Below are 13,432 nucleotides of genomic sequence, written 5' to 3' on the forward strand. Positions count from 1 at the left end.
GACTTTTTCTTCATGTATACGAGATGAATCATGCTATATGTGTGTTTATCATTACTTCAAATGCACTATTACTGATTTGCTTTTGTATTGTATTTCATTTGTGCTTAATTTTGGATCGTAACTGAGTTTTAGCCATGACAGCTGCATGGCTCTGGGGATGGTGATGATGGTCGGTCAGTCAGTCTATCACTTTGGTCCAGACTGAAATTTCTAAAATATTATTGAATGGATTGCCATGAAATTTTGACCAGCCATTGCTGACTTTCCATCTAGCGCCACCAGCAGGTCAAAGTTTCCACTTATCCGTGAATCAATGAAATTTGGTAATGACTTTCATGTTCCCCTTAGTAAGAATTGTAATAACTCTTCATCTAACAGCATCATCAGGTCAAAATTTGTCCAGTACTTTAGTTTATCAGCAAATACCTGCAATACTCGTCTTTCCCGTTAACCTTAGCTGTATTTTCTGTTAAGTGCTAATCAGCAAATGTTAGCATGCAAACACGCTAAACTAAGATGGTGAACATGGTAAGCATTATACCTACATGCTATCATTGTCATTGTGAGCATGTTAGCATGCTGTACACCTCTTGTAGACCTGTAGTCTTGTTAAGGTATGACAAAGTCAATATTAGTGGTTCCCAATCCAGTAAAAGCCATTTCACATATTTCAGACATGTTTGATTTCAACAGATGATATCTGGAGGAGTCCTGGTGCACTGTGAGCAGAGGAACCAGGAACAGGATATTAGTCTGTAAGCCAATAACTGGCGAGTGTTAGAAAAGGAACAAAAAACAGCAGGAAGTTGCCAGAGTAAGACTTAATGTTTAATATGCCAAAAAAAAAACATGCCAAGGCCATTCATTAAGCATATCTCAGTTCTTTCTTAATTTGTTCAGACTTGTTGACATGACATATTGTCCCCATTGACTACAGAAAATCTCTTTAAAAAATAAAACTCATATCCTTCTGAGACACAAATTATGATAAATGAACAGATATTAAAAAAAGCACATACGTACTGTAAATTCAATAGAGCTGAAACAAGTTCAATAAAATATTTATCTCCTTGTTCTGGGACAGGCGCTCCCAAAATTTTTCCACTACTCTTGCCACAAGGAGACAAAAACCAGAGAAGCTTGATTCAGATTTTGCATCCCAATCCATAAGTTAATGCATGTGTCTGTGGAGAATATCTATTCTCTGTTATATTTTATGAAAAGGGAATGCAACAGCTTTGTGTGGTGTGTCACTATGGCTTAGCCTTATGAAAGAAACTCTGACAACAATAATTAACTGTGTTTGGAACTCAGTTGAAATGGGTAGTGTTTGATAGTAAATCCTTGCAACGTACATGTCTATGTGCTTAGCTGAAAGTAGAGGAAACCCAGTGTTTCTCTATGTTGTGTACTGACGGTCATGCAGACTGACATTAATTGTCATGCAAAGCAAAGGCAAAAGGGTTAGTTTAGCATTTCCAAATGTGCCAGAAGATTTATGCAAATGTGTGTGTGCGCATGGGCTTGCGTGTGTTCCCGAGTGAACTGCAGCCACTGTGTGTTTGAGTTGGTGGGCACATTAAGCCGTCGCGTTAAAAAAATGTCTTTCAATCGTTCAAAACATGTCATGGAAGAAATGTTTCTCGCATGATGACAGGACTGTGAGGGGGCTTTCCAAGGTCTCATGACTCTCTGAAGTCACTTAACGTAATTTACCACATATGTCAGACGAGACTGGAGGAGATAATTGAAGGTGACCTCAATTTAAGAGCACTGCAGTTTGCAGGCCATTGGCTCGTGTAAAGAGAGAATATCCCTGTCTCTCTTCCAAAAGATGGAGAATATGTGCTGATGTGAGGGAGAAAAGAGAGCATGAGCATGTGTGAGAGAGTAAGAGTGTAATGATCATGACTCTATTATGACCTGTGCTGCCGTTTCTATCTCTTGTACAGGATCTATAAGGATTAGGTCATCTATCTCCTTTCTGGCTGTCTCTCTAGCTCTTCTGCCTGTTTCATTTTACCTTTCTCTTCTTCACATGTACCAATTTCCTTAATCTAGCAGGCTATCATTCTCTCTCTATTCACTCATCACCTACCCCTTCCCCTCCCTACCCTCCTTTTTCTCCCCCACTTAGCCACAACCCTTTTTTATTGTGCTGCTTCTAAAGTATAAATCTGATGCCATTTCCCCTCTCTGAAGTCATTTAAGATGTCGCAGATAGCTAACGAAAGCAATTACACATGGCAGACTTGTCGCCTCTATAAAAGAGAGCAGTGGAGCCTGGCATGCTTGGATGTATAGAGAGAGAGAGATAGGCTCCCATGTATAGCCACTGAAGGTAATGGAGCAGAAAGCCAATTCTACCACAGTGTAGCGGTAATAATTATGATGATCTCAGGTGTCTGCTATTATCATTATCACCAGACAACTGTATGCATATGTGTGAGGTATGATGGTGGTAAATGTCATGACAAGGGATTGCGGATTGAAAGGTAAAAGCCGATTGGAGAGGGGTGGGAGAATCATAAAATGGCAGGGAGGATAGAAGGAGGGGAAAGATGAAGAGGGAAGTCAGTTCGGGAGAAAGAGATAGACCCTCAGAAGAATAACTTAATTAAGGTAAGATACGAAAACAAAAAAGGAGCACTGTGTGCCAGTCATTAGTGAGACTCTCGGCAGGGATAAGAAAGAAGACTGAAAGAGGAGACAGAACAGTGAGGGAGGATTGGAAAGAAAGCTCAGGTTAATTGGTATTCTCAACAGAATGCAGAGTTAATACTTTAATTAGGGGAGTATGCATATACTGTTAATGGTGTGATCAGGCAGACACACACACTTCGGGGCCTGTTGTCCATAATTCAGAAATCTGAAGACACAGAATGGCTCTATACAAAATATGTGGGGGATGCACCATTATCCATATTTTTTATAAGACACATCAGTGTCCTGAAAGCAGACGGGTACAAGAGAAATACATTTGACTTCATATGTTATGAAAGTTATTGCAAATGGTGCAGGGATGTGGTGGGCAGACAGAGAGAGAGAGAGAGAAAGAGAGAGAGAGTGAGAGAGAGAGAGAGAGAGATGGAGACGGAGATGATCTATAATTTATTCCGCAAAATAGCCGAGGTTAATTTAATTTAGTTTAAGAGTTAGACATGTTTCTTCTAGGGAAGGTCATCGTCAGGTGAAACCTCAGTGCCCACAACTGTTAAGACACAAAATTACCAGAGAGTAAAAGCTAAATAATGAAACAAAAGCTGCTCTGAGGAAGGCTGAGGATCAAATATTTAGCACATAAGCCTTCTATCATGTGACTGTAGGGAATGTTAAATGCATTCTAACATTGAAATGTTTTAACACTATATATAACATTTAAGTAAAGGGATATTTCTGAGAGAATTAAACGTATGAAAAAGCTAATTCAGCAGCTGCTAAAACGATTACCCCTCCTCTGTGTGTGATCTCTGTTGCAAACCGTCTTCTCATTTGATAGTTGTCGTTACTTACTTCACCATTATTAACATTTCTAAAATGTCAAACTGAATTAAGAAATGTATTTGTCTCTTTCTGACACCATTCCTGACCAGTGGGTACTATTTAAACAATCTGAAATATATAAATAGTTTTCAACCATGTTATGAAATTAAATGTATTGCTGCTGCTGATTGTGATTGCAAGCTGAATCATTAGTTAATCATATAACTGTTCTATAACTTCTACAATACACCAGGTCTTCACAAATATTTTATAATTTGGTTAGTATGTTGCCAGATGCATATAGGTAAATTGTTTACACTGGTTCTACTGGGATTTTTGTTTTTATCTTTTCAGATAGAGATGAAAAGCTGCTTTGAACGGAGTGGTCACCCCAAGGTCAACTCTACTTTCCAACTACTTATGGCTTGATGATTGGGAATGTTCCAAGTGAATGTAGGGAGGAAGCACAGCAGCCATATTGGACTACGATATTTGGATGCATTACAATCAAAAGCCATCTTCACTGCAAGTGGTGATTCCTGCAGTATAATTAACCTGAGAATTAAGGATTGTCACACGTGCTATTATTGCATAAAGGAAGACGTTAACCTGGGGTGAGAGAGACACGGTTACTTTTCATAATCATCAATTTACATTGAGGTCTTTATTCACCTTTAACCTTCATTGGTCTTGTCATGCTCACACTGCAGAGGGGAATAGAATAAATCATTTTACATACATAGCAGTTCTTGTGTGTCACAATGAAAATGGGTCTTTAGCTTTTGCTTTGAACACATTCATACACTTGCTGGGTCAGGTGCGGTCTTTTCGTTGTGAAAACTGGTGAGGTGGTCAGAGCCAGATTATTTTCCCTTTTTTTCCGGCCTGACACATGTCCACCATGCTTTTATTGCAGGTTCAATGCCCTGTATGAACACCATTTTACAGGGCTCCACATCATTTGGAAAGGCATGATTCAGATAGAGAAAGTTAATATGCAGGCACTCTGAGAGGAATATAAGCCTCTCTTTAGTCAGTTGATTCCATGTATGAATTTAATTGAATCCCAGTGACAGACCAACAAATGTTCGGAGTATTAAGGGAGACTGTGGCAGGAATACTGTATAACAAGTGCCTTAATTCCCTCAGAAGTAATTATGCTCTCTGATTAGGGAATTGTGCCTAAATGTAATTATGCTGTGCTTTAAAGATTAATTTTGTCTGTGATGGCATGCTGCGTAATGTTGGTGTCTCACCACATTATCCATAATCACAACTCACTATCTACACTGTTATCTGCAAAGAGATCCCTCTGGTATGGAAGACAGACACTTTGTGTGTGTGTGTGATGTCTCTATGTCCACCACATTTTATATTTATGCATGGCAAGTCTGGGTCTCATGTGTTAACCCATATCTGCTGTTTTCACACCTATATGCATAATCCACTAAAATTGAGTTGTCAGGGATGAAAAATAATGATGAACAATATGGCTGTTTTAAATCCCAGTGCATCAGGAATGTTCAAAAAAGTGTAAGAAAAATAAAAGAGCCTATACCGTCCATCAACATTTTATGATATATTTCAAGGAAGTATGCTTATCCACACATTCATTTAGAGTATGTCATGATCTGTGTTGTATGTTACGTTGAGTCTAACAATATTCATTTTTTATTATATTATTATAACAGAATTAGGTATACAGGAAGTATAGAATTTACATTTCAGATGTGAGTTTCCGGCATCGGCTGTGATTGACAGTCACTGAATATATTTTTTTACCAAAGGTGCAGACAGACACATCCACACCCATGCTCACACATACACACACAATCAATAAACAAACAGTGTTGTGAATATATGTGTGTGGAGCTGTGAGTGGAAGGGGTGTCTTTCATGAGGCCCGTTAAAATTCATTATGTATCATTACCAAATTACACTTGAAAATGCCTCTGATTAATCCAATTAACACCCGGTTTCATTGAAGAGGAGGAGAGTTGCTGGGCTGATGCTGCATCCTACTGGTGCAAAGAAAAGCATAAAAAAATATACAAGCAACCAAACACAGTAAAACAAAGAGGAGGACTGTGAATTTAAAGAGATAAAAAAAGACACAATTATAGAAGGTTTGGGGGGGAAAATCCAGAAGAATCCAGAAGTAAATACAGAAAGGTAGCAGGGCTGTACTCTGCTACACAGCGGTGACAGCCATAAGGCAGGCAATACCTGAATAAATATGAGATGAAAATAATGTAGAGAGCAGGCGCAGTGAAATTCCCTGGTAAATCCAGGAATTATGGAAATCCACTCTACGCGTTGGAGCAGAAATGATTCCTCCTTCACACACAGCAGTATACCACACAGGGGTTCTGTTTTAACGACTTACCCTACTGACTCCTCGTCCCCTGTCCTCTCCATAATTTGTTCCCAGGATTTCAAAGAAGATGTTGGGGTTGGTGCCGTTGTCAGTGAACTCCAGGAAACTGGTCAGGCCGCTCACTCCAAACTGTAGGGACAAGATAAAATGTTTTTAAATCCTACTTTAGATTTGTTTCAATGCCGTTAAAAATTGAGCAGTCAACAGCACGCAGAGGTGTGGGTAATAAGTACCAGGCTGATGAAAGAGTAGTCTATTTGAAGCCATTGGACATTTTTTTGCACTAGGGGCATACAATGTTCTGTGTGGAGAGGTAGATTTACTTTACTAGCACACACACACACACACACACACACACACACACACACACGGTGTCAGTCCCCAACCTTTGCCCTGCCTCCCGGTCGTGTGGCCTGTCAGTGAATGTGACACTGTGCCTGCTTCAGGGAAGGAGAGGTGTTATACTCCTTAATATGATTCATGCTCTCTCTGTGTGTGTGTGTGTGTGTGTGTGTGTGTGTGTGTGTGCGTGTGTGTGTGTGTGTGTGTCCGTGTGCGTGTGTGTGTGCTTGTACCTGTGTGTATGAAACGTGGATTGCGCCATTTATGTGGGGTGATTTGGGCTATGATGCAAACATAAAAATACACATGCATAGCACACCTGTGTTTTTGCCTAATCACATGGACACTTGCATAGACATGTCTCAGTTGATTACACTTCACTTTTTCATAGGATTTAAACTTGTCTCTTGTGACACCTTCAAATCATTGTATTCATTGTAGTGCATTCATCATCGTAACTACCCGTTTAGTAGTTAAGCGTTTTCATGTTCCTTCAACCCGTTAAGACTACCACTGGTTAACAACAACTCATCAACTAAGCTACAAGAGCAACAAAATGAATAAACCATTGTTTATATTTTTGGGAGACATAGTAATCATTTTAGTAGTGAATCTGATTTTAGCTCAAAAGGAGTAATACCATGTCATTTAATTAAGAATGGACCAACAACGTTCTATAAATTACATAATTAATAGCATGGATCACAGGCTGATCAACCAACTAGTGTTGTTCTTTAACACATGCATGTGGGTGTATAATCATACGTGTACATGTGTCTTCAGTGTGCATATGTGTTTATGAGTATAGTAATAAAAGGAGAATCTCTTTTATGAGTATATACTATATATATATCATATAATTAATAAATTATGTTAATGTGCCATTTGGTTTATTCATCTGCATTGACACACAAGTATGTTGTTACCATATTTAATTATTTTATTCCCCTGGGTTGACCACACACACAGACACACACACTGTCACAGTGTGCTTCCTGGATTGTGTGTTTGTGTGTGATTGTGGTTAAGTCAATCATTTGTGTTTCATGTTTCCTGTTTTGTTACTTACCTCTCCTCTCGTTTCGGACTACTTGACTTCTTGCCTTTGCGTGTTTCCCGCCTGTGTGATTATCTGCACCTGCTCTGATTAGTTTCACCTGCCCCTCATTATCCCCACCTTGCTTCTGTATTTAGTCTGTGTGCTTCCCTCTCTCCTGTGCCAGCTTGTTGAATGTTATGTTGCTGAGTGTTTCACGTCTTGGTTACCTGTTTCCCTGCGTTTCAAGTGTTACCTGTGTTTTTGGACATTATATCTTTGGAATTTGGATTTGTTTGCCAGTTTTGGACTGCTTCCCGGTTTTGACCCTTGCCTGCCATCCTGTAAGTCTTTGTTCCCCTGGATTTGCTAATAAACCCCCTGCACTGCAGCTACTCTGCCTCAGTCTCTGCATTTGGGTCCTCTTCCTCATGTTCAGTCCACCAGTCGTCACACACACCCTCACCCTCAATGAAGTACATGTTTATTTGCTTTCTTGCAAGCTGGGCAGGGGTGAAAACCGCTTGGATACTGTTCACTGACTTTATTAATTATTCAGTTAATGTTTGCAGCAATACATTCAAAACAATATCTCTCTTTTAATTACACTTCATATAAAGAACATGCCACCGGGCCCATGACACTGAGGGAAAAAAAACAGGCATAAATGAGGGAAAAAAAAAAAAGACTTGAAAGGTGTGTTTTGATGTTTGAAAGCTTCTTAGAAATAAGATGAAAGTGAACAAGTCTGAGTTTTATAATAACAGCAATAATTAATCAGGAACAGTCAAGCTTGGACTTTGAAACGGTCTCAGGGGCCATAGCTGAAAATCCTGGGCTGCATCGCAGGACTTACTGTGCCTTTTTTAAAAGTGATCAATAACATTTTAAAATGAATCCAAAACCTAACTGCTTGAGTCACTGAGACTCAAATGCCCAACGACATGTAGTTTACCTACAGCTCAGACAAAGCACACACAGACTTTATGGATCAGTGTAACAGCAGTTTCACCTGCTGCATTTTATTCTCCACTCTGAATTTGTCAATGAACCCCAAACAACATCAATAGAGTTCCTCATCAACAGCTGCGAATTAGTATTTATCATTACCATAATGGCCCCACATACCAAAACGCTGATTAAACACACAGGCATGCACAGTAAGTAAAGCACACTGCTGATACAGTGTAAACTGGAACTGATGCCAGGCTGTTGAACTCAACTCTATTACTGCTTAGGGCTCTTTAACACAGCTCTGTTGAGACAGCCATCAGGGTTGGTTTAACAGTCGGGGCTGGCTGATGAAAGTGTTGCCAAACCCCAGCCTGATCTCAAGGTGAAATGCAGAGATAGATATGAAAGCCATTGCGCCGCATTTATTATTGTCTGACACTAATCCTAAATTAGCATTTCACTTGGCTTCATCATTCAATCAAACTGCCAACCCTGGAGTAGTTTTTTATTGATATCAAAACAGAGGGCATTGATCCAATTGGATTTAACAGTGATGAAAGTGTTGCCAAACCCCAGCCTAAACTTCAAGGTGAAATGCAGAGATTCATAAAAATCACAGCTGCATCCTCTATCTCCCAAAAGTCAACTGTTCAGGAACTGAGCAAAACTTGCTGATTGATGGATGTGTTTTTTTTTTAAAGGTATGCCGTCCTTTGAATTCATGAGCACTTAGGCCATGAAGTCTACTGAGCTCAGACAGGAACTTGAAAACTTTCAGTCGAGGTAATGAACCAAAACTGAATTTCCATGTGATAAGAACAATACAAAAGTGTTAGACTTATTAAAACCTCCTCCGTGTCATTCTTCATCCTTAGAGGGGATTTTAGTTATATCAAGAGATGGCATTGTATAGAGGAATTTAGCAGCAACCAGAGTGTCTCAGCCAAAGGATGAGCACACTGTCTTGAAATGCCAATAAATGAAATGCATTTTCCCACCACTAAAAGATACACATGAGACCATTCAAAAATAGGAAGGAATCTGAAATTGCACTTACATGTTGTAGTTGGGATTAGAGGATGGGCATATGCTTTTGCTTTCAACTGTAGTAATCAAGCCTCAGCTCCAAACTCACACAAAGATGTTTTGTGTATGGGAGTAAAGACATTTCTGGCAGATACAGTATATTGAGAATATCTTTTAGAACTTTTTTTTTTTTAAACAAAGTATTTATGAGCTATTCTCAAAACTGGCACGCACACACGTACAAGCATCACACAGGGGTAGAGCATCGCAGGAGGCTGATGAAACAGATGGACGAGCCACAAACTGAGATTAGATTAAGGTGACTGGGTCATTGAGATATCAACAACATTTAGAATATAAATCAGGGAATTTAACTGTCAGTTGTATAGTGTAAATGAGATTGTATAAATCGCCTATACTGGTTCTTTTAGTTTTTCAAAAAGACTGAACACAGTAGTGTATGCTGGTTCAGCAATACCCTGGTCTGATTACTTTTTGTTTAAAACCATATAATAATGTTTAGAAACACAATATTAAACTGTGGAGAGGAATTATACTGTTGGTAAAGTTTTATATAATATAATTTTTAGTTAAGTTGATTTTTGTCAATCTAAGGTAATTATGGAAGAGAACTGGTGTTCTAGTCTTTCATACATGTTCACTCCATGCCTGTGAATCTCTGTTCATGGAGATGATCAGGGATGTACTCAGGGATGTACTCAGGCAGCCTGCTTCTTGTAACATGCATCAGCTTACCTCTGTGCCTGCATGTTTGTGTGTGACTGTGCTCAGGTGTATCTGCCAAAGCGACCGAGTGTGCATGTTGGCATACAAACTGCAGTTGAATTCCTTCCTGTAAGACTCGAGGGAGAAAGTGTGTGTGTGTGTGTGTGTGTGTGTGTTTTCTTCTGCATTTTCATACCTTTTTCACAGTATCCAGCATGCTCTTGCCTCCCTGCCACGGTTTGGAGTTCTTCCTGATGCAGCTCAGACTGGCCATGCTGTGCCACTTCCTATCCTCCAACTTCCTGTGGAAGGTATTGGCGAGCAGCAACACAGTATCATAAATGTAGCGGTTGGTGATCTATAGAGACAGAAAGGCATACAGAAACACAGAAAATGAGACAATGACAGAATAAACGCAGACATTTTACTTTTGCTGACGATGCTCTGTGAGGGACCTGCTGTGTTTGTAACAAGGAACTGACACTATTTATGAGGTCCAAATGACCAACATCATGCTTGCATGTGCTTCAGTTTGGGAGTCTAGTTTTTGTTTCTCCTTTGGCAGCAAGGAAAGACGGACCAATACAGACCTGCAGTTGTAAGTGGGAGAAATAGGTCAAACCTCAAAGCTATCAAAGTTAAATGCCTGACTTGCATTCATATCCATCAGCACTTTGATCAAAAAGAAAAAAAAAACATCTAGCTGTGCTTTGGGCTTTTCCTTCTCCATCTGCCTGCTTCTTTATCTGTCCGTCTCTCTCTGAACCAACAGTGTGCGGTATGTTTCCTGCACCCTTTGGCTCATACCGACAGACACACACGCACAGAAAAAAAAACTTTAAGGATGACATTCATTAAAATGTATTGATAGGTCGTTGGCACCACAGAATAAGATAGAGAGGGGGGAGAGATTCAAGAAGAGGAGGAGGAGGATTCAGTCTGTGATCGATTGTTGTGTTATTTACAGAGCCTTTCGTCTCCATATCATTGAGAATATAATAAATAGATTGAGTACAACAGGCATGATTCTATGCACACACACATAAGCAGGCCCTACACATTCATGTAAAATACTAAAATAAATAATCCCAGCATTTCTACTGACAAGCCAGTTAATGATAAAGGTCATTCTGCATCTTTGCCATGAAAACAAATGTTTATATTTGCCTCATTCCAATTTAGCTCAAGAACTGTGATTTATTTATTAACCTTCAGAGATAAAAAAAAAAAGAAAAAGAAAATAAATCCGGAGATTAAAAATGTTGAAGAATGTACAGATTTCAGTGCATTAGATGGTAGGCATCACATGATATGTGGTCAACAATAAAGAACACAAAAGAAAGAAAGTAGTACTGTTATATTTTAACAGATTCTTTTTTCCCCCCGAAGCATTAAATAATGTATGTTTAAATGTACACGTCTAATTAAGTCTAAATTAAGGTTTCTTGTTACTTGTCAAATAGTTTACTGACAGACAGACAGGACAAAAGAGAAACTATAGTGTCAAGTTTATTTTACATCTAACTTTTCAACTATCCTTGCCTTCACAGTTTTGTCTTTCACATTCTGTCTCAGTGCCTATTGCTTTTTCTCTGAAAATTAAAGAAAAAAATCTACTGCTCTATGGGGAGCTTGAATGATCACCGGGCTCTGCACTCCAAGCAAGCTTTATGTGTGTGTGTGTGTGTGTGTGTGTGTGCGTATGTCTGTGTGTGCGTGTGTGTGTGTGTGCTTGTGTGGTCAGCCTGAGTTGATATGCTTCAGTGCAGTGTGAAATTGGGCTTCTGGGCCACTCTCTGACCGCTGAGCTGATCTGCTTCCTCTGTCTCTCTCTCTTTTACCCAACCACTCCCTCACCCCCGCGCACACACACACACAGCACAGGATGTCAAACTGAACATGTGTACAGTCTGTTTTAACCGTGCATGCACAATGGTTTTTACTCGCACTTTCTTTGTCGGATACACAAAAACACATCGTCCTTGACTGAAATGAGTTACACTCACATGCGCACACATATAAAAACACATGCACACCCTCGACCTCCCACAGCAGAACGAACACACATGACTGGACTCTAAATAATGAATACGTTCGAAGGGCTTGATTCTTGATAATAGCTTTTTACACTTGAGTAGCACTTGATTCATATTAGGACACACAAGGCAAGCTTTACTTATGTACATTATTCAATGATTCAGGGCCTCCAGGAGTTAATGATGTCTTTGCATGACAGAGGCACTATATTTTGCATACTGTATGGTAAGGCTCAAACCAACTCCAGAGTTCAATCAACCTTTTAGATAATTCCAAAAAAAACATGTATTAAGCAGATTTTTAACCTTTTAGGCATTATTTTCATTTTATTTCATTAAAAACAAATATACACGTATGAATTACTCATTCACTGACTACAGTGGGTGAAAGCCTAGAGCAGAACTGTCTTAGGATGTGAAGGGGAGATATCCACATAAACATTAAGACCACGTTTCTGTGTTCAATGTATTTCCAACTTTCATCAAATGTGTTCCCCCAGGGTCTTATGCATCCACATAAATCAACAGCACATTAATTCAATTTCATTTTTTTGTCTTGACACATAAATAAGAGTGTGTTGTCTTTTCTCCACTCTATTTCATGGCAGCTTGATGACTCACATACACACAAAAAGGGATAATAATTGCATACATATTGCCACCCTGAGGTGAGGTACATATTAAAAAAAAAACAGAAATCAAAAAGAAAAACACTAAGTCAACAAAATGTGAAAGCCGAGAAAACAACTGTCAGTGTTTTCCATGACCATATAAGATGAATTGTGTGGTCTAAGATAAACACACATAAGGGTGTGAGCCAACTTTTCCCAAAATGATTAATGTTGCAGGTAAAAGACCTCTCAGGCACAAGCTGTGGCAATGTCAAATCAGCAAGCCTGGTGTAATGGGAAGCATTTGGATCGGGAGACATGTTGAAATGTCAAACTAAAACACTGGGAGCAGTTTTAAAAGACAAATGGAGCACCAGAGCAGCATTTAAATACATAAGTAGTTTAAGACTCAATATTTTGAAATGAAACGAGGGTATTTTCGTGGATATGTGCACATACATCATGTAACTCTGAGACACGTGTGTACCAGACACATCAGTACCTCTAAATGCATGATGGTTATAGGACTCTGCTCCTGAGGTCTTTTTTTGTCTCTGAATTTCAAGGCGTTGTGTTGCATATTGAACGTCAATTAAGCATATAGCCTACAGTACAGGATAAGAATAAGAAATTAACTCTGGCTCATATAAAGATTGTTTAGAGTCACTGCATCCATATGAGCCTCCAAAATGACTGACAATCAGTTGTGAAAATGTAGAGTAGCTTGAATATCTTCCAAACTATATGATGTTGTACATGTTCGTGTGACTGATATCACCAAAGCCAAAGCTCTATTTCTAAGTTTATTTTACACTGATGTACTGTGTTGTGCTGATTATGG

At 39.2% G+C, this 13,432-nt stretch overlaps 1 protein-coding gene across 1 annotated transcript in view; it reads right to left on the bottom strand.

Annotated features, from left to right (window-relative positions):
* Window positions 1-13,432, bottom strand: part of grid2 (glutamate receptor, ionotropic, delta 2) — a 441,727-nt gene that overhangs the window by 134,781 nt on the left and 293,514 nt on the right. Inside the window, exons 7-8 of the mRNA XM_070904482.1 lie at window positions 10,141-10,302; window positions 5,870-5,989 (exon numbers count right to left, since the gene is read on the bottom strand). Coding sequence (XP_070760583.1) covers window positions 5,870-5,989; window positions 10,141-10,302 — 282 coding nt within the window. The remainder of the gene's footprint in view (window positions 1-5,869; window positions 5,990-10,140; window positions 10,303-13,432) is intronic.

Source organism: Enoplosus armatus, chromosome 4 (genome assembly GCF_043641665.1).
Source record: "Enoplosus armatus isolate fEnoArm2 chromosome 4, fEnoArm2.hap1, whole genome shotgun sequence".
In the NCBI taxonomy this organism is placed as follows: domain Eukaryota; kingdom Metazoa; phylum Chordata; class Actinopteri; order Centrarchiformes; family Enoplosidae; genus Enoplosus; species Enoplosus armatus.